Raw genomic sequence first — 21,834 nt, forward strand, 5'->3', positions numbered from 1 at the left:
CTGAGAGTACTATTTGCGTTGTCCTGTAGTCTGCACAAAGATGTGTGTGTTTCCAGATAGTGACTGTGTACGTGCGTGTGTGTATTTATGTGTGTGCGTGTTCTGGGAGGCAGACAGGCTCCAACAGAGTTCAAGTGATGTTAGGAAGAGTACTTTTGGCATCCAGCCCTGAGTTTTTACAAATATTTTTAATTCAACCTTTATTTAACTAGGCAAGTCAGTTAAGAACAAAATCTTATTTACAATGACAGCCTACCCCGGCCAAATCTGGACGATGCTGGGCCAATCAGCCTACTGATCAACAACATTTGCATAGAAGCATCACTCCAGCATGTCACGCCTGTATGGAAGGACATCATGTCGGCACTGCTGTTAGTTTGAGAATATAAAAGAACATCTATTCAATGCAAATGGGTCCAATTTAACGCCATGATTTGTGATCATGGATGCTTATCAAACTAGTATATTTTGTCATTTTCCGTGATCTGGATTTTTTTCTTCTATCTGTCAGTAAGCATCTTTAAACTGCCTGGACGAAATTCAAAACAACTCAGTTGGCTAGTTCAGCTATCTGTCAACAAATGGGCGGTTTGTAACTTTATCCTACAGCTACGATTGGATAGAGCGAGGCTGTAACTCCGCTCCCTTTCACATGTCCGTACATCTATCTCCGTCGCTCATATCACTTGGTGATGTTTACTGCTACTATGAGAACTAGCTCAATGGCGATGACATTTGCTGCCATGCCATAAATGTGCATAATATCTAACAAGGATAGCGAGGGTAGGAAAAAAGATGAAACGACCAAACACGTTCTGTCTGAATGACTCAAATCTGCAAATAGTTTGAGACGTGAGCACGCACAAACACGTGATGATCTATAGCTTTCTTGGTCCATAAACATTAAATATGCAGGAATATTCTTAGGTAGCTAAACCTATTGCCAACCTTTATTTAGGCATTTTAAAACACTTCTTTCTTTCCCTATTACGACAATCATTTAACCTGACTATCAACTGTCAATTTACGGAGTCGGCTTGTTGCTGAAAATGGTGCATGTTCAAAATGATAACCAGCTAACGTTAGCTTGCTACGTTGGCTATTAGCTCCTATCTGATATCTTAGCACCTTGTTTAGTCAGCTAGTCAGCTAGCTAGCATAGTAGCTAATATAGCTAACTAGATAACACCACAGATGAAATGGTTAGTTATCGTAATATTTGCTAAAAGGTCACATAGCTATCTACTTAGCTTATTGAATTAACTAAACTAATATTTGCAACAGGAGTTTGATTTTGGTCACTGTTCATTTATCCATTTCTCATTACTGCACCTTTCTGTTGGAGAATGAGCTAGTTTGCTGCTGCTGCTGACTTTCCCAGCTAGACATTCCTCTGCATTGTGCAGTGCTCATGGCTCAGGCAGTGAGGGGTGGCTGGCATAGCAGCAGCTTTGCTATGTAGAAAGGACTATCGGCTAAGCTGGTAGAGAAGGGCTGATAGTCGATAGACTAGAAAAGGCCAATATTGGTCCGATATATCGGCACGGCTGATTATCGGTTATCGGTCGTTCTTTACTCTATTACCATTAGACTGGATTAGAGCTATAAGAGGGGAACTGAATGACCAGTCTCATGACCTTTGACCCCAAAGCAATACCCTCCATGACCTGTGACCCCCAGAGTCTTCCCACAATGAAGGAATCCAAAAGCCTGATTTAAATCCCTTTAGTGTTTTACTTAACACCTTGTATGAGTTAAGACCTCATTTGGAGCACTAGTTCTAGCACTTGGATTTCAGGTTTGAGCTCGCTGTTCACAACCAACATGTAACTTTTGCTAAAAACGTGTCTATCAGTGTTAGACGATATCAATATTTTGACTGAAGGTCTGAGAGTACTATTTGCACAGTCCTGTAGTTCTGTTGACTGCACAAAAGTGTGTGTGTGTGTGTGTGTGTGTGTGTGTGTGTGCCTCCCTTGCTTACCTCACTCCCTCTGTATGTAAATGTTAAAATATTTTGTCTGTAATGTGTTTTTCGTTATGTTTCAGACCCCAGTAAGACTAGCTGTCTCCATTGGCATCAGCTAATGGGGATCCTAATAAATCAAATCTCTCTCTCGCTCTACAGCGTGTTGACAAAGCCCTTGCACATCCGGTCATCATGTGCACGCGGGTGTCCCTTAACCCAGAGCCTGGGTGCCATCTATTCCCAGAGGGAGAGGAGGAAAGAGAGGTGGAGGGCAGAGAGAGGGCAGAGTTAGACATGGACAGTGCTGTGGAGAGCAACCCGGGATCAGATGTCTCTGAAGGCGGGAGGAGCGGAGGAGACAAGGAGGATGGACTGGGGGGACTTTTCTTTCCTGGTGACAAGTGAGTGCCTCTTTTAGTTGTTAATCTTTGTGTGGTGTTGAACATATGGTGTCTTTATAAGTGAACTCTCTTTATAAAAAAACTGTAAAGATTAGACTTGTTAATGTACATGTAACTCATCTACCTCATGTGAAATACATAATTTGCAATCTTATAAAAAAATCTGCACTGTCAGAATCTGAATAGTCACCCTTATAATTGAAAAATGAATGTACAACTTGTATTTTTTCACTACGACACTTTAAACTTATTGAATGTTACTTCCTGAAAGTCTACTTCCTGTTTTTGCAGGTGCAGTCAGCTAAACCCATCGGTGACCTCTGACCTGTCGACGCGTTCCTCTGCCTCTCTGAACGAGGAGCAGTTTGAGGACTACGGAGAGGGAGAGGACGTGGACTACACTCCCAGCAGCCCCTGCCCCGAGGACGAGACGCGCACCAACGGCTACTCTGACCTGGGCTCCTCGGTACCCTCCAGGTAAGAGGAGACCCTGACACGCTAATACACAGACACACTATTATATAGAGTATCATTACAACATCCAAATAAAATTGGGGAACTCCATATACAACGAGAAATACAAACATATACATGACCAAAACTGTGTGAAATGATATGAGACAGAAACACAAACACAAAGATGATTCATTACCTGTCAAACATCATGTGACCCAGAAAGGCAAACTGATAAACTAGAGAAATCTGCATAACACTGTGCAACAAAAAGATGGCAAATGCATGGACAGCATCACCCAACCCAGAAATACAAACACACAGAGCTAAGAGTTTGAACAATTTCAGATCCAAGTGATGATGACTTACTGAACCCCACAGAGCATAATGTTATATTTTCACAAAACACCCCCTGTCAAGTCTCATACCCCCTGTCCTATAAGTCTGTTACCTTCTTAATCCCCCAGTGTGTGTGTGTGTGTGTGTGTGTGTGTGTGTGTGTGTGTGTGTGTGTGTGTGTGTGTGTGTGTGTGTGTGTGTGCCCACTTCAGGCTGCTTCTTTCCTCTCCCAGAGCTTCGCTTACCAAACTCATTAGTTTTTACTTTTGACTGGAATTGAGTATGATGGTGTCCCAATGTACCCTATTACCTACATATTGCTCTACTTTTGAACAGAGACCTATTGGCCCTGGTCAAAAGTAGTGCACTATAAAGGGAATAGGGTGCCATGGTCCCGCTCCGAATATCAAGTACCTAAACTCATTACTATGGACTTATTTTTGTCCTACTTCTGAGTTTAGATTAGTGCTTTATGATATTTGTAGATGGTTGTGTACGTTTCCATGGGAAATAGTGTGTTATGTGAACTGCATGGAAACATGGCTCACTCGAGACACGCTATCTGAGTCGGTACAACCACCTGGTTTCTTCACGCATCGCGCCGACAGAAACAAGCATCTCTCTGGTAAGAAGAAGGGTGGGGGTGTATGCCTTATGATTAACGAGACATGGTGTGATCATAACATACAGGAACTCAAGTCCTTTTGTTCACCTGACTTAGAATTCCTCACTATCAAATGCCGACCGCATTATCTACCAAGAGATTAACAGTCTGATGGCCTTGAGATAGAAGCTGTTTTTCAGTCTCTCGGTTCCAGCTTTGATGCACCTGTACTGACCTCGCCTTCTGGATGGTAGTGGGGTGAACGGGCAGTGGCTCGGGTGGTTGCTGTCCTTGATGATCTTGTTGGCCTTCCTGTGACATCGGGTGGTGTAGGTGTCCTGGAGGGCAGGTAGTTTGCCCCCGGTGATGCGTTGTGCAGACCTCACTACCCTCTGGAGAGCCTTCCGGTTATGGCCGGAGCAGCTGCCGTACCAGGCGGTGATACAGCCCGACAGGATGCTCTCGATTGTGCATCTGTAAAAGGTTGTGAGTGTTTTTGGTGACAAGCCAAATTTCTTCAGCCTCCTGAGGTTGAAGAGGCGCTGCTGCGCCTTCTTCACCACGCTGTCTGTGTGAGTGGACCATTTCAGTTTGTCCGTGATGTGTACGCCGAGGAACTTAAAACTCTCCACCCTCTCCACTACTGTCCCGTCGATGTGGATAGGGGGCTGCTTCCTCTGCTGTTTCCTGAAGTCCATGATCATCTCCTTTGTTTTGTTGACATTGAGTATGAGGTTATTTTCCTGACACCACACTCTGAGGGGTCTCACTTCCTCCCTGTAGGCTGTCTCGTCGTTGTTGGTAATCAAGCCTACCACTGCAGTGTCGTCTGCAAACTTGATGATTGAGTTGGAGGCGTGCATGGCCACGCAGTCGTGGGTGAACAGGGAGTACAGAAGAGGGCTGAGAACGCACCCTTGTGGGGACCCAGTGTTGAGGATCAGCGGGGTGGAGATGTTGTTACCTACCCTCACCACCTGGGGGTGGCCCGTCAGGAAGTCCAGGACCCAGTTGCACAGGGCGGGGTCGAGACCCAGGGTCTCGAGCTTAATGGCGAGTTTGGAGGGTACTATGGTGTTAAATGCTGAGCTGTAATCGATGAACAGCATTCTTACATGGCTATTCCTCTTGTCCAGATGGGTTAGGGCAGTGTGCAGTGTGATGGCGATTGCGTCGTCTGTGGACCTATTGGGGCGGTAAGCAAATTGGAGTGTGTCTAGGGTGTCAGGTAGGGTGGAGGTGATATGGTCCTTGACTAGTCTCTCAAAGCACTTCATGATGACGGAAGTGAGTGCTACAGGGCGGTAGTCATGTGTATGTGTGTGCCTGTTCCTGTATCTGTTTTTTAAATCTGATTTTACTGTGTGTGTGTGTGTGTGTGTGTGTGTGTGTATTCTGTCTCTAACGCTTTATCTTCATCTGTGTGTGTAGTGCTGGCCAGAGCCCCAGGAAGACACGCCACCTGTACAACAATGAGATGATGGATGTGTACTGTTCCCAGTGCTGTAAGAAGGTCAACCTACTCAACGACCTGGAGGCCAGGCTGAAGAACCTTAAAGCCAACAGGTAACACAGGATAGGACACCCACCAACACCATTACACGTGCGGGCCTAGAGCCCAGCTGAGTAAGTGGAACTGTAGCTGTCGCAGGATTTTTTCATGTCAGATCACGTGGACAGGAAAACTCCTGGCTCTGAGAATGAGATGTGATTGCACAGAAAATGAACCTCATCATTATTTCAGGGAAATGACACACTTCTGTTATCCACTATGTCTACCCTGACCAACTATTGTACTGTAGGTAAGATAGGTTAGATAATACTGTCATAGTGACCTGCTGTTTATTTGGTGATGTCACCAAGAGCTTAAATGTCTTGTCCCCGCCCATACACACACACACACACACACACACACACACACACACACACACACACACACACACACTTGTGATTTACTTGTTACGTAAATCCCCAAATGTCAGAATGGGTGGCCACCATTCATCGACCCACATCATCAGCGTGTGTACAGTGAGAGGTGGGTCTATTTTCAGACACGTTATCCTGTGTGATCTTTATGGATTTAATCACTTCCTCTGTAAACAAATGCACCCACACCTTCTTTGATGAACACACACTGACTGAAACACTCACATCTCACATAGAACTTACTTATATAGACTTGCGCTCTCTTGTACACAGACACACACACACACACACACACACACACACACACACACACACACACACACACACACACACACACACCTGCACTCCTACTATATGTAAGCTATAGCAGTAGTGGCCCTAGCCTGGAGAACTCGGTAATGAATGTAATGAAGTGGTGAGGACTCTGGAATCGTTTTGTCTTCCCTTCAACTACTGCTCTGTCTCTGCTGACTCTGCAGTTCTTCTGCCTGAAAAGGTTATTCTCTACTAAGATGAATACCTGGGCTTACAGTAATTAGTCAGACCCCTACCTTCTGCAGGAGAGCAAGTAAAGAGAGGGGGAGTAGTAAAGGGAGGAGAGGGAGAGAGGATGGGGATGAGAGAGGGGGAATGGGAGTGGGAGAGAGAAAGTGAGAAGGAAGAGAGAGAAAGAGGGAAAGGAGGGAGGTGAGAGAACGTGGAATGATAAATAGGTGAATGGGCATGCAGAGAAGGAAAAAGCGACAGAGGGATTGTAGGAGAAGGATCAATTACAGCAAAGATGGATGATGCAGAGTCGCTGAGAGTGACGTGTTGCTGGCAGAGAGATGGAAGACTTCACAAGATCAATCCTTGAAGGAGGGACAGGAGGAGACAGAAAAAGATGCCCCGTCAGCATGCAGTCAGTCTGGGGAGATGCTTGAAATGGCATAAATGTGTGTGTGCACGTGCATTTCTGTGTGTGCATAAGGTGTACTCTCACACCTGTGTGTGTGTGTGTGTGTGTGTGTGTGAGAGAGATTTCTCTCTTTGATTTAATGATGAAGCAGACACAAAGCTTTGAGACAGAACTATTGCTGAGCCCACAAAACTACTGTTCCCAGCAGCACCCTCAGGGAACGTTATTTCATTAACATTGACATGCCCTTCATGCCCTACTCTCTGGTTGTGTTGTAAATGGCACCCTTTTCCCTGTAGGGCTCTACTATTGACCAGGGCTTATAGGGCTCTGGTCAAAAGTAGTGCACTATACACTATAGGGAACATGGTGCTATTTGGAACACACACTCTCTTTCTCTTCTTGTGCAAAATACTGATTAACAATACTACCTTAATACCAATCAAACAGCAATTAGCTTTACTATCTATAATTCATTGTTATAACTAATAAACTAAAGTCTAACTGGGATGTTTTCTGATTCTTTTTCTCCAGCCCCAATAGGAAGATCTCCAGCACAGCCTTTGGCAGGTCGGTCACGTCTCCATATGTGTGTGGTTACTTTGTTTGTTTTTGTATGTTGGCCATTTCCTTATTGTTCCAGTCCGTTAGTCATGTGATCATTATGTCACCCAGTGTATTAGACTACTATCTAGGTAATACGGTAATGGTTTAGGTATACTGAACCTCTCTACCTCTTCTGTGTTCACTTTACTGCTACAGTTACTACTGTGTTCAACATACAAGTGTACCTGTATACAATGCAGTGGAGGTATTATTATAGGTTATTTTACAATACACACATACAAACGACAACATCACACAAACATCAACTATATCACACCTGCCCAGACCCACATGCTGACACCCCCCATCTCAAGCATCACTCTCCACCACATGGCCTCAAACGGCACCATCTTGTTTCTCTCCGTCGCCCACACACTTTCAACATTTAGATAATAAAGCATTTGAGCTTTCCATTGTGTTAACAACAGAGGATTGGGTGATTTCCAGTTTTTTTAAGTATTTCTTTTTTCAAGATGATTGACGAGAAAAGTATCGTCCAACCCATTGGGTATCTCACTACACCCCCATTTGCCATGTCTTGAATATGCAGACAGACGGATTAAAAGTACATTTACATTGTAATACTTCTGACAGCCAACTTCCAACTCCGCCCATACCTTTCCAGAAGGCATGGATTATTGATTCATTGTTAGTTTTACACTTAAGACATACATGAATCGGGTGTTGTGCTGTAGAATTTTGGAATTTTGTCTCCTCTAATACAATTCTCTACATTACTTCATACTGGATTAAGCGTACATTTTAGTTAAATGTACTTTTGTTAGTTATGTTCCAACATTCCCTCTTGTGCCAATATCAGTTCTTCGTTCCAATAGTTTTTTTTTCTAAGAGATTGTCAGTTATATAGGCTCTTTTCAAGGTTTTTTATAGCTTACCTATCATATAAATATCCTTTCATTGTGGTCAATGTACAGTGTCTAGGGTTTTGTCTTACTTCCCTCTAGACTGTGAATTAAACTGACAAAGAGAGATTGGCCTGCCAGCACTGATCTATGTGCATAGTGTTCTCCCCAACCTCTCTACTCTTTTCCTTTCTCTTGTCCTCTACTCTCTCCCTCTCTTCTACTCTCCTCTCTCTACTCTCGCCCTCTCTTCTACTCTCTCCCTCTCTTCTACTCTCTCCTCTCTTCTACTCTCTCCCTCTCTTCTACTCTCCTCTCTCTACTCTCGCCCTATCTTCTACTCTCTCCTCTCTCTACTCTCTCCCTCTCTTCTACTCTCTCCCTCTCTTCTACTCTCCTCTCTCTACTCTCTCCCTCTCTTCTACTCTCTCCCTCTCTTCTACTCTCTCCTCTCTCTACTCTCGCCCTCTCTTCTACTCTCTCCCTCTCTTCTACTCTCTCCTCTCTTCTACTCTCTCCTCTCTTCTACTCTCTCCCTCTCTTCTACTCTCTCCTCTCTTCTACTCTCTCCCTCTCTTCTACTCTCTCCACTCTCTACTCTTTCCTCTCTTCTTCTCTCTCCCTCTCTTCTACTCTCTCCTCTCTTCTACTCTCTCCTCTCTCTACTCTCTCCCTCTCTTCTACTCTCCTCTCTCTACTCTCGCCCTATCTTCTACTCTCTCCTCTCTCTACTCTCTCCCTCTCTTCTACTCTCTCCCTCTCTTCTACTCTCTACTCTCTTCTACTCTCTCCTCTCTTCTACTCTCTCCCTCTCTTCTACTCTCTCCTCTCTCTACTCTCTCCCTCTCTTCTACTCTCCCTCTCTTCTACTCTCTCCCTCTCTTCTACTCTCTCCTCTCTTCTACTCTCTCCTCTCTTCTACTCTCTCCCTCTCTTCTACTCTCTCCTCTCTCTACTCTCTCCCTCTCTTCTACTCTCTCCCTCTCTTCTACTCTCTCCTCTCTTCTACTCTCTCCTCTCTCTACTCTCTCCCTCTCTTCTTCTCTCTCCCTCTCTTCTACTCTTTCCCTCTCTCTACTCTCTCCCTCTTCTACTCTCTCCTCTCTTCTACTCTCTCCCTCTCTTCTACTCTCTCCTCTCTCTACTCTCTCCCTCTCTTCTACTCTCTCCTCTCTCTACTCTCTCCTCTCTTCTACTCTCTCCCTCTCTTCTACTCTCTCCCTCTCTTCTACTCTCTCCCTCTCTTCTACTCTCCTCTCTTCTACTCTCTACTCTCTCTTCTACTCTCCTCTCTCTACTCTCTCCTCTCTCTACTCTCCTCTCTTCTACTCTCTCCCTCTCTTCTACTCTCCTCTCTTCTACTCTCTCCTCTCTCTACTCTCTCCTCTCTTCTACTCTCTCCTCTCTCTACTCTCTCTCCTCTCTCTACTCTCTCCCTCTCTTCTACTCTCTCCCTCTCTTCTACTCTCTCCCTCTCTTCTACTCTCTACTCTCTCTTCTACTCTCCTCTCTCTACTCTCTCCTCTCTACTCTCTCCCTCTCTTCTACTCTCTCCCTCTCTTCTACTCTCTCCCTCTCTTCTACTCTCTCCCTCTCTTCTACTCCCCTCTCTTCTACTCTCTACTCTCTCTTCTACTCTCCTCTCTCTACTCTCTCCTCTCTACTCTCTCCCTCTCTTCTACTCTCTCCCTCTCTTCTACTCTCTCCCTCTCTTCTACTCTCTCCCTCTCTTCTACTCTCCTCTCTTCTACTCTCCTCTCTTCTACTCTTTCCTCTCTTCTACTCTCTCCCTCTCTTCTACTCTCTCCTCTCTCTACTCTCCTCTCTCTACTCTCTCCCTCTCTTCTACTCTTTCCCTCTCTTCTACTCTCTACTCTCTCCCTATCTTCTACTCTCTACCTCTCCTCTACCCTCTCCCTCTCTTCTACTCTCTCCACTCTCGCCCTCTCTTCTACTCTCTCCCTCTCTTCTACTCTTTCCCTCTCTTCTACTCTCTACTCTCTCCCTATCTTCTACTCTCTACCTCTCCTCTACCCTCTCCCTCTCTTCTACTCTCTCCTCTCTCTACTCTCTCCCTCTCTTCTACTCTCTCCTCTCTCTACTCTCTCCCTCTCTTCTACTCTTTCCCTCTCTTCTACTCTCTCCTCTCTCTACTCTCTCCCTCTCTTCTACTCTCTCCCTCTCTTCTACTCTTTCCTCTCTCTACTCTCTCCCTCTCTTCTTCTCTCTCCCTCTCTTCTACTCTTTCCCTCTCTTCTACTCTCACCTCTCTCTACTCTCTCCCTCTCTTCTTCTCTCTCCCTCTCTTCTACTCTCTCCCTATCTTCTACTCTCTCCTCTCTCTACTCTCTCCCTCTCTTCTACTCTCTCCCTCTCTTCTACTCTCTCCCTCTCTTCTACTCTCTCCCTCTCTTCTACTCTCTCCCTCTCTTCTACTCTCTCCTCTCTCTACTCTCTCCCTCTCTTCTTCTCTCTCCCTCTCTTCTACTCTCTCCCTCTCTTCTACTCTCACCCTCTCTTCTACTCTCTCCACTCTCGCCCTCTCTTCTACTCTCTCCCTCTCTCTACTCTCTCCCTCTCATCTCCTCTCTCCCTTCTCTACTCTCTCCCTCTCTGCTACTCTCTCCCTCTTCTACTCTCTCCCTCTCTACTCTCTCCCTCTCTACTACTCTCTCCCTCTCATCTCCTCTCTCCCTTCCCTACTCTCTACCTCTCCTCTACTCTCTCCCTCTCTTCTACTCTCTCCTCCTCTCCTCCCTTACTCTTTCCCTCCTTTTCTCCTCCTCTTATTGATGAATAGTCTCTGTAATGGAGGCTGGTGTGAAGCCATTCCATTAGTTAGAGTGGGGCTAGATGTTGTGGTGGCAGTTTGAATGCCACTGTGTGTGTGAGTGTGCGCGTGTGTGTGTGCGTACATATGGGCATGCATGCCTGTGTGTCTTTGTAGTGTAATAGTGTGTGATGTGTGCATGTGTGTGTGTCTGCACTCTATGCAATATGATCAGCTCCCCCACTGGCATAGCCCTTTTGCTTATAGTCCCTTTTACATCCTATCCTGCAGCATTCTCTCTGCAGGAGTGGACATACACACACACACACACACAGTGGCATTATGGTTCAGCAGTAAAGCTCAGATTGATGCCCTATAGGGTGAAGCTTAAAAAGGATAGCTCTAAGACTACCACAGTTGGGAGAGATTTTATTGTTTTTTCTTCAAATCTTGTATAACAGCCTCTTCCTCTCTCTTCCTCTCTCTCTGTCTGCAGGCAGCTCCTCCACACCAGTAACTTCAGCAGCAGCAACGGCAGCACGGAGGACCTGTTCCGAGACAGCATCGACTCCTGTGACATCGACATCACTGAGAAGGTACCGTAGAGATACGTTCTGATTAATTCTATGGAAGGGACTACCATTTATAATGTCTGTCTCTATCTGTGACCGTTCCACTACCTGCACTCCATTCTATTAAGGTGAAAATTGATGGGATACTAATTGTGAAATTCATTGCTATGGCTGCTACTGTCAAGAGGTGTTCTGCTGTGAATCGAGATGAATGGCTCTGGCAGACCTTGTTGCTGATTGTGCTGGCTGAAGTAAGGACATTGGATGAATGAATGATATAACATCTCTTACCCTCTCTCTCTTTCACTCTCTCTCGCCCTCTCTTACCTCACCCCCCTTCTCTCTCTCGCTCTCTCTCTCTCTCTCTCTCTCTCCCACACACAGGTGAGTTACTTAGAGAAGAAGGTAGCAGAGTTGGAGAATGACACGCTGATGAACGGAGATCTCAAGTCCAAGCTGAAGCAGGAGAACACACAGCTGGTTCACAGGTAGGAGGTTTACACACACATGCATGCTCACCCACGCACACACACATACACATAGATACACACAAACACATACACACAAACACAATGCACACACACACATTCATTCTTAAATATATATATATATATATATGTGTGTGTGTGTGTGTGTGTGTGTGTGTGTGTGTGTGTGTGTGTGTGTGTTTGTGAGCATTTTTTTTGCATATCTCATTTATGCTAATGTTTGTTTATGTGTGTGTGCGTGTGTGTGTGTGTCACTCACAGGGTCCACGAGTTGGAGGAGCAGTTGAAGGACCAGGAGGCGCGGGCAGAGCAGAACGCAGAGGAGGAGCAGAGACGACATCGTGAGACCTACAGCAAGATGGAGAGAGACAAGAACACTGAGCTAGAGCTGCTACACAACCGGTAACACACACACAAACACACGTACACACTCATTTATACACTGCATTGTAGATACTCATATTTACATGTATGCGTGTACTCAAAGGTGCTATCTAGAACCTAAAAGGGTTCTTTGGCTGTCCCCATAGGAGAACCATTTGGGTTCCATGTAGAATCATTTCCACAGAGGGTTCTACATGGAACCCAAAAGTGTTCCACCTGGAATCAAAAAGGGTTCTCTTATAGTGTAGTCCATAGTGCTAGGTAGATACCATAGATTAGGCCTTGAGCTAGATACTGAATCCAGACCTTGAGGTCTGCTGTACTGCTAATGTCCATTTCTCTTTGTTAGTGGCCTTGTTTTGAATAACCCTGACATATGTTAAACATGATGAATTATCATAATGTGTTTCCTCTTCTTCCCCTACAGAGTCCAACAGCTAGAGGAGGAAAACGGGGATATATCGGTGAACATGTGCAGACTGAAGTCTCAGACAGAGAAACTGGACGAGGTATGTGCGTGCTTGCTTACATATCATCCTCAGAGACACAGTAGGCTACGTTTAGTACAAACACGCTCTCACTCATGCAACTCCAGTACTACTATCTCTACACAGACAGAGGCCTCGATAACTGGTTACAAAACATCAACACCCTCCCATCAACAGCACGTGACCAATTGCCACAGTCACACACACACACACACACACACACACACACACACACACACACACACACACACACACACACACACACACACACACACACACACACACACTGTCACGCCCTGACCTGAGAGAGACATTTTTCTCTGTTTGGTTAGGTCAGGGTGTGACATGGGGTGGGCATTCTATGTGTTATATTTCTATGTTGTTTTTTTTCTCCTTTGATTGGCCTAGTATGGTTTCCAATCAGAGGCAGCTGTCTATCGTTGTCTCTGATTGGAAATCATACTTAGGCAGCCCTTTTTCCCACTTTCAGTTGTGGGATCTTGTTTTTGTATTGCTGTTAGTAGCCTGCAAGACTTTTCGTTTGTTGTGTTGTTTATTGTTTTGTTTTTTGCTGGTTCACCGTTAAATAAAATATGATGAACCCAACACACGCTGCGCCTTGGTCTACTCTTTACGACGAACGACACACACACACACACACACACACACACACACACACACACACACACACACACACACACACACGTTTGGAGATGTGAAGGCTACAGCTGGGCTCATATCAACACCTCTATTTCTAGCCTGCCTGGTGAAAACATGAAAGGGACTTGGCATTACTGGTCTGCATGATCATTTGATTGTGTGGTTGTGTGAACTCCCAACAGACAGTCACACTAACTAATTACTATACTATACACTTCAGGTTGCCTGACGACTCAAACTGAATTATTTCGCTGCTCTGTCGTTCACCTCATACTTCAGTCTGAGACTGCCATCGTTTAAGTCGTTTGTGGTGACGTCAAAATGAGGGGCGTTGTACAAAAGAAAGTCATCAGCGATTTGATTGTATCAAAGCCAATGACGAATTTTCAAACCTCCGCTTTACCCATGTGTATTCTGTCTCTGGCCCAACACATTGGTTTCTGGAACCAATCACAGTGGCTAGAATGTTGTTCTGTTCTAAAAATCATCAGGAGGGACTCAGATCCAGACTCATTGCGGAGAAGAAACATTTTTTTTATTTTTTATTTCACCTTTATTTAACCAGGTAGGCTAGTTAGAACAAGTTCTCATTTACAACTGCGACCTGGCGAAGATAAAGCAAAGCAGTTTGACACATACAACAACACAGAGTTACACATGGAATAAACAAACATATAGTCAATAATACAGTAGAAAAAGTCTATATACAGTGTGTGCAAATGAGGTAAGATAAGGGAGGTCGGCAATAAATAAGCCATGGTGGCAAAGTAAATAAATATAGCAATTAAACACTGGAGTGATAGATGTGCAGAAGATGAATGTGCAAGTAGAGATACTGGGGTGCAAAGGAGCAAGATAAATAAATAAATACAGTATGGGGATGAGGTAATTGGATGGGATATTTACAGATGGGCTATGTACAGGTGCAGTGATCTATGAGCTGCTCTGACAGCTGGTGCTAGTGAGGGAGATATGAGTCTCCAGCTTCAGTGATTTTTGCAGTTCGTTCCAGTCATAATGTCAGTGGGCGTAGCGTTTGGAGGGAGCAAGGAGTTTGGGGAGCCAGGCAACATTTCATTGCCAGCTGTAAAGAATATTTTTATGAATAGCTGTTTTTGCGTTATTTGCACTATTTATAGTACTGTAAATTCATTAAAATGATAGTTAATTTGAATGTATGTGTCCTAATGCTTCTTCTTACAGGACTATTCACTGTGCATTATTAGACTGACTGTGTTCTTGCTTACCGCATACATCCTAACAACCTAATGCCTTATTCATACTGTGGGACCTTTATTGTGAGAACACACATGTGACTTTTATTTTGATGAGCTACTCTGGAGGTTGGGGAAAGAGCAGAGGTTATTGGGTAATCGGGGTCAGTTTTGAGATTGAGTGACTCCATTCTCTCCAGCTTGTTGTATTATTTTGCCTCTCCCTAAGTTGTTGTACTTGGATTACAGGGCCGCCCCAAACTGCACTGTGCTGGCTTGGGGCTTTTCTATTCACATTGTCCTTCCCAGCACGGTTCCAGCAACTATAGTGGATGTGTAACCAGTCCAGCCCAGAACAGATTGTCTTGGCTTTGGCCTGTAATGTGAATCAGGCATACGTTTGAAAACGATCCATGCTTTATTCTGTGTGTATCATCACATGTATTTCAATGTGTCTATATGTGTGTGTGTGTTGTCAGGAGAAGCAGAGTATGACATACAAGCTGGAGGACACCAGTCTGAGACTGAAGGATGAGATGGACCTCTACAGGAAGATGATGGACAAGCTGAGGCAAAACAGACACGAGTTCCAGAAGGAGAGGGAGGCTATGCAGGAGGTGAGAGGAGGGATAACACACACACAGGGACATACGTGCGCGCACACACACACACACGCATGTATACACACACTTATGCACACTTTTACATGTAGTGTGAAACGAAAGCTTATGATGCCTCTCCCACTCTTCTGAAATCTCTAGTAGCTGAATGTTTGTACAGAATACGTTTTCACATCAACCAGCCTGCCCACTGCACCAGACTGGTCTACGTGGCTATCCCAGGTACTCTTTATAACTACACAGTCTTCACGACAGCTACCACATATCGTCCCTGGTTGTGTCCCTCTCCTGCAGTTGATTGAGGACCTTCGTCGGGAGCTGGAGCACCTGCAGCTGTTCAAGCTGGAGACAGAGAAGCCTGGCCGCGGCCGCAGCTCCTCCTCTGGGCTGACGGAGTTCAACGCCAAGACCAGAGAGATGGAGCTGGAGCACGAGGTCAAGAGACTCAAACAGGTGGGCTTGAGAGCTAGTGGCTAATGCTAACTCTATATGAATGCATTGTTACTTCCTCTTTTGGGGTATTTGCTAGGATTTAATTGGGCAGGAGACTCAAACAGGTGGGGCTCAAAAACAATCTTTTACACAAAATGTTATTTTTTTGTTTTTTTACACACGTTCCCCCTCAATTCCACCTCTAAGTATACTGTATGTGTTTGTATATGCCACCACTATATGCTCGTGTGCGAGTTAACAGTGTTTCGTGTGATAGTCTAATGCTGGTAGTACACTCTCAACATAGAGAGTGGCATACACTAGTCATATCTATCTACAGTGCGTCTTATCTACTGTAAGTTTGTCCTTTTCAACTTCTTAGATAGTGTGCCATTTCTAGGTAGTGAATACCAGTGATATCTGTCTGTCAAGGGCAGTGAAATTATATTGTTAATGTTCCCCATCCTTGTTACGAGCATCGGACCTAGTATAAACATGAGATAAGAGATCAAGATGAAAGTGTTTCTAAGATGTCCTCTCAGACAAGGCAGAGGCTCTAACGCTGAGACATGCAGTATTGCGGTATCTTAATGTGTAAAGATTTGATATTCTACTGTAGGCTTCTTTCTTGCCTTCGGTCAGTACACTCTGTCAAACTGACATTAACGCTAGGAGAGTAGTCACAGTGCCTCGCCTTGCCTGCAGCTTTCATCTGGATCTGTCTTGCTCTCTATCTCTCTCTCTTTCTTTTCTCTCTCTCACACTTGCCTAGTTGCCGTTTCTGCTCAGCTGTTACATTTGGCAAATGACAGGAGTGGAATGTTAGCTAAAAAGTCTGGTACCCAGACTACACAGACAAGTACACCATTTTCTGCAGTCACAGGCTTTGATTCAAAGTTTAAACTACAAGGCTAGAAGAGAAACATCTCTAATTGGTGTCAGGCAGATATGTGATACCCTTTTTCTCTTTTCTCAACACTTTTAGATCAAATGGTGCTTACCTGAAACTCCTTATTTAAAACACTCATAGGTTCCTTTTTCAAATATGTTATTTTATAATGGCACTGTTTCATATTTGAGAAAGGGTTCAAAAGAGAATGCAGATCAGCTAGCTGATGTGATAGTATTCCGAACAGGGATGAATGAGTCTCTTCCCTCTCATGTCTCCCTGTGCTCCTCTTTGCTCCTCCTCTGTGTGTCCAGCGGTTTGTCTCACAGGATTTTCCTCTGACCTCTGACCTCCGCCACCTCGTAGTATCCGCTGGGGCACGCCTCCGTCACGGTCAGACGGTAAACAAACCCACTGTTGTTTCTTGTGAGCTTTAACCTTTGACCCCTCCCAATAACCACAGCTAATATCATCACCATACAGCGCCTATAGAGCTTCACCCCCTGTCGACACAGGGCGCAGTTTGTGCCATAACACCGTGATAAACATAATAACCCGTGTCCTGTCCTGTAGGTGTTACTGTTGATGTGGTGTTCTGTGTCGGCTGCTGTTGAAATCGAGAGATGGTTTGTCGTGGGTGTATTTGTGTGAGGCTTCAGTAGTCTAATCGAACAGGCCTTGCCTACTGACACAGTGTGGATGAAGTGGGGCGCTTGGAGAATTGAGATGAATCTCATCAAGCTGTGGACTCCCTCTAATCCCATCGCTTCAGTCTGTCAAATCAAGCTATGATACTCATCTCTCTCTCTCTTTCTCTCCTTTCTCTCTCTCTTTCTCTACCTCTAATTCCCCCTCCCTCTTCTCTCTCCCAAACTCCCACCCTCCCCTCTATGTCCCTCCCTCTCTCCTTTACCCCCCCTCCACCCAACAGGAGAACCTGAAACTGAGAGAACAGAACGACGACCTGAATGGTCAGATCCTCAGTCTGAGTCTGTATGAGGCTAAGAACCTGTTCGCCACCCAGACCAAGGCCCAGTCGCTGGCTGCCGAGATAGACAACGCCTCACGTGACGACGTGAGTTTTTCATTCATAATGCTAATCATTTGATGATTTGATCATTTCGGAGTAACCCTGCAAGAGAAACCTTATTGATTAAGGTCATAGTACACATGGCATTTAGACAGTAGGCATGTATGTAATCAGGTTCTTAGGTGTGCAGTAGGTTACATTACTGTCATAAAATAATGTATTGCTGGTGTAATCGTTCTGATGGTATGGTGACCACGCTCGTCTGATGAGTAACCTTGCCTAAGACCTGAAGAGTTTCATTCTGCATGACATCAGGGTTAGCTGGTATAACCAGATAATGTCACCACCATATCTGATGGTAACATCACATTGATTTGATATTTCTCCACAGTTGATGGAGGCCCTCAAGGAGCAGGAGGAGATCAACTTCCGCCTGCGGCAGTACATGGACAAGATAATTTTGTCTATCCTGGACCACAACCCCTCCATCTTGGAGATCAAGACCAACTAGAACCCCCCTACTAGAAACCCACTACTAGAACCCCCACCGGGAATGGGGAATTGGAAAGGGAAAGGAAGACTAGCCACTCTGGGGCCTGGGACAGCTAGACATCATTGCCCCCTGCTGCCTCAGGAGTGGAACTGTGAACTTGGGTGTATTCATTAGGCACAAAACAGATAAACTGGGATGTACTACCGGGACTTGTCCAATTAGAAACACTTGTTTTTGTGTTCTGTTGCTAAACGTTTTGCTACGGTGTGGCCTAATGAATATGACCCTGTTTTCTCTCAGCGACTGGAGCTTTAGTGGATTTTCTGTGTTGACTACTAAAGGGAGTTTTGGTACTTACTTCTGTTCTATTCTGTGACTCATCAACAGATGTTGGTATCTCCCTCATACTCCTTCATGCACTTTCTTCTATGTTCTCTATTGTTTCCTCACAGCCTCATCTTTAGTCTAAAACACAATCGAGATGAATTATTACTGGGAAAAAGAATGATACTGGGCAGGTGCTTTGAATATGTAGGGCATTACTGGTTGTTGAACACTGGATATACGTCCTCTAGTGGTGTATGTAGAAACAATGTGATCAAAAACCTATTCATCTGCAACAGCGTGTGTTGTAGCCATTGGGGAATAAAGGAACAGAGAGAGACTGGCAGATAGCCACACAGAGATCTTTAGCTTCCAGACAACCCTGTCCCCACTGTTTCCTTAAAGTTGATCTGTGTTTGATCGCTGAAGACCGGTATGTGGGTAGAGGCACGTTGATGAAGAAAGTAAAGCAGCACGTGTTTCTGTGAGTAAGAAGAGTGACAGAAAGAGATGAAAAGAGGGAGAGAAGGAGCGAGAAAATATTGTACAAGCATCTCCATGTCAAAGGATATTGGCGTTGACTGAAGGAGATATCAGTCATGTGAAGTGATAATGAGAGGCAGCAGAACTTGGTGTGATGGAATGCTTTCAGGAGGATGGAATGGCTTAGTGAAGTCAAAGAAGGAACAGGTGAAGTGTATCGGTCAGTACAGTACAGAGGAAGATATGAGAATAATGCCTTCCTAGGGAACTCTGAGATGACGGTACAGTATGATCTGTGTAGAGTAATACTGTATGATAAATCCATATAGTAAATTCTTAACTCACAAAGTGAGTTGTTAATTGACTGGTTGAGAATTTCAGGATGTCAATTCCTCTTAATCATGGGTTCCCATTAATTATTTTCTACTCAGACATTCTGTAGAAAGACTGTCTAAATAAGTTGGTTAGACCTGGGATATCTGCTATGAAGGATGTCCCATTGCATTAAGCTGCTATAGCTACCCACACAAAGAAAACTATAGTATTCTATGGAATAAATACTATAGTATTCACTGTAGTGTTTTTGCTGACTTCTTTGCTGACTTACGGAGTCCGCAAAAACACTGCAGTGAATACTGTAGCATTTATTGTAGTATTTACTGTAGTATACTGTATTATACTGTAGTATTTACAGTTAACTAAAGTATAAATACTGTAATAATAGAAAACTGTAGTATATACTATAGTAATAATGTATTGTTTTTGCGGTTTGTAGTATTTACTGTAGTGTTTTTGCAGACATTACTGTAGTATTTACTACAGTGTTTTTGTTTTATTATCTTTGACATAGAAATGGAGGCTTTCTCCTTCAGGAAACCTACTGAAGAAATACTAAAAGAGCACATTTTCCATAACCTGTAGGTAAGACTGGGGTTCAAACAGATTGTTCAGTGCTTCTGATCTTTTCTATAACCTGTAGAGAACACACTATATGGTCTATACTTGGCGTGTAGGTTTCTCACTTAAGGTGGCACAAATTGCAATATGGGGGAGGGGAATGGGCAGGGTATATGCAAATAAGATGCTGTAGTATTTACGACAGTGCTTTTTTATGGCTAATACTATAATATTTACTATAGTTTCTACAGTATACTATAACATTATATAGTACTACTACTGAACACATGATCGAGGGATACTACAGTGTGTAGTATGGTATACTACAGTTTACTATAGAATTCTATTGTAAGTACTTTAGTATTCTATAGTATACTGTAGTGTTTTTTATGTGGGTATTATTCATTTAGCCTATATGCTTTATATTTCTGTGTCGGACACTGCCACTCCACTCTCCCTATATCCATACTGAACTGGAGACAAACCCTGCCAGCACACAGGGCTGTCAAGTCAACAGCATAACAATGTACAAGCACACGAATGTAACCCAATGGATGTGAATGTACAGAATGCTTAATGCATTCTGCATAGAGATAGATACAGTATTTATCTCTATGTTATTCCACATCTCAATGTGTTTTATGAATTTCCTCTGGGTGTTAAGCCATGTCAGTGTGCCTCATTGAATCATCCCTATCATCTCTATATAAGATACTGTAGTATACTGCAGTATATTCATCAGAAGTTCACTTACTGTAGACTAGAGTTTGGTACTAATAAGACTGGAATAGCAATCATACTGGAATCTATACAGAGTATATGGGTAGTGTTTGCCCTTTGGCTAGTATACTGTAAATATCATGAATGTCTCACGTAGCTAACATTGTCTCTGTTAAAACCTAATGGGTTTTTGTGTACAAATCTACATTTTGTTGAGACAGTTTTCAAATGTCATAAAGTAGGCCTTTGCTGTACTACTGTATTCGAGAGGACGTTGATAGGCAAAGGGGATAACCTGCTGTAAATTAAATTGCTCTAAACGTACATTTTGCTTCCTTGCACAAAAATATGTAGTCTTTTCTTCTTTTTGCATGTTCTCACATTTTCTGGTATTCGTGCCTTTAAAACACAGTTATCTATTATTATTTTTCTTAATATAGCTATGTTGTTTAGACAACGTAATAATGAGTATTTTTACTGTTGCTTTAAAATCTGTGTCTGAACGATGTTCATGACTTGTAAATGTTGTACAGGATTTGTATTGTGCCACTCACCACACTTTTACAGATGAGACCACAAAAATACTATTTTATACAGTTCTATCAGGAAATGGCCAGGTAATCAACTCTAGTTTATAAAACTTATTTTGTATTTTTTTTACCCCTTTTTCTCCCCAATTGGTAGTTACAGTCTTGTCTCATTGCTGTAACTCCCGTACGGACTCGGGAGAGGCAAAGATCGAGAGCCAGTCCTCCGAAACATGACCCTGCCAAGCCGCACTGCTTCTTGACACACTGCTTGCTTAACCCGGAAGCCAGCCGCACCAATGTGTTGTAGGAAACACTGTACAACTGGCGACCAAAGTCAGTGTGTATGCCCCCGGCCCGCCACAGGAGTAGCTAGAGCGCAATGTGACAAGGACAACCCGGCTGGCCATACCCTCCCCTAACCCAGACGAACCTTGGCCAATTGTGTGCCACCTCATGGGTCACCCGGTCACGTCCGGCTGCGACACAGCCTGGGATGGAACCCGGGTCTGTAGTGATGCCTCAAGCACTGCGATGCGATGCAGTGCCTTAGACCGCTACACCACTTGGGAGGCACAGCACAAGGTTTTTTATTTAAAAACAGATGAGCATTGGGGGAATATTTAGGTTAACACAGAAACAGAAAAAACTATCTATGAATGCAGTGTCCATTGCTTTTCAGGTTGCTTTGGCTTCTGTGTCCTTTCAAAGTATGTTGATATGGTTTCCCCCTGTTTTCCTATACACTAAATAAACTGGTGAGCAATATTACTTTTCTCTATAC

General features: G+C 44.1%; 1 protein-coding gene across 3 annotated transcripts in view; it reads left to right on the plus strand.

Moving 5' to 3' along the window:
* Window positions 1-18,940, plus strand: part of LOC115208736 (rab11 family-interacting protein 4A-like) — a 39,991-nt gene extending 21,051 nt beyond the window's left edge. The window contains exons 1-14 of one of the 3 annotated variants that reach the window (XM_029777060.1): window positions 663-783; window positions 2,129-2,370; window positions 2,662-2,847; window positions 5,198-5,332; window positions 7,125-7,160; window positions 11,326-11,425; window positions 11,786-11,889; window positions 12,151-12,291; window positions 12,701-12,782; window positions 15,115-15,252; window positions 15,550-15,708; window positions 16,891-16,977; window positions 17,508-17,651; window positions 17,998-18,940. In XM_029777060.1, coding sequence (XP_029632920.1) covers window positions 2,162-2,370; window positions 2,662-2,847; window positions 5,198-5,332; window positions 7,125-7,160; window positions 11,326-11,425; window positions 11,786-11,889; window positions 12,151-12,291; window positions 12,701-12,782; window positions 15,115-15,252; window positions 15,550-15,708; window positions 16,891-16,977; window positions 17,508-17,651; window positions 17,998-18,117 — 1,641 coding nt within the window. In that variant the 5' untranslated portion in view covers window positions 663-783; window positions 2,129-2,161 and the 3' untranslated portion in view covers window positions 18,118-18,940. Of the gene's footprint in view, window positions 1-662; window positions 784-2,128; window positions 2,371-2,661; window positions 2,848-5,197; window positions 5,333-7,124; window positions 7,161-11,325; window positions 11,426-11,785; window positions 11,890-12,150; window positions 12,292-12,700; window positions 12,783-15,114; window positions 15,253-15,549; window positions 15,709-16,890; window positions 16,978-17,507; window positions 17,652-17,997 lie in introns of those variants that run through there. The other 2 variants (XM_029777058.1, XM_029777059.1) reach the window with 2 other exon arrangements.
* The last annotated feature ends 2,894 nt before the right edge of the window (window positions 18,941-21,834 follow it).

Source organism: Salmo trutta, chromosome 14 (genome assembly GCF_901001165.1).
Source record: "Salmo trutta chromosome 14, fSalTru1.1, whole genome shotgun sequence".
Lineage (NCBI taxonomy): Eukaryota > Metazoa > Chordata > Actinopteri > Salmoniformes > Salmonidae > Salmo > Salmo trutta.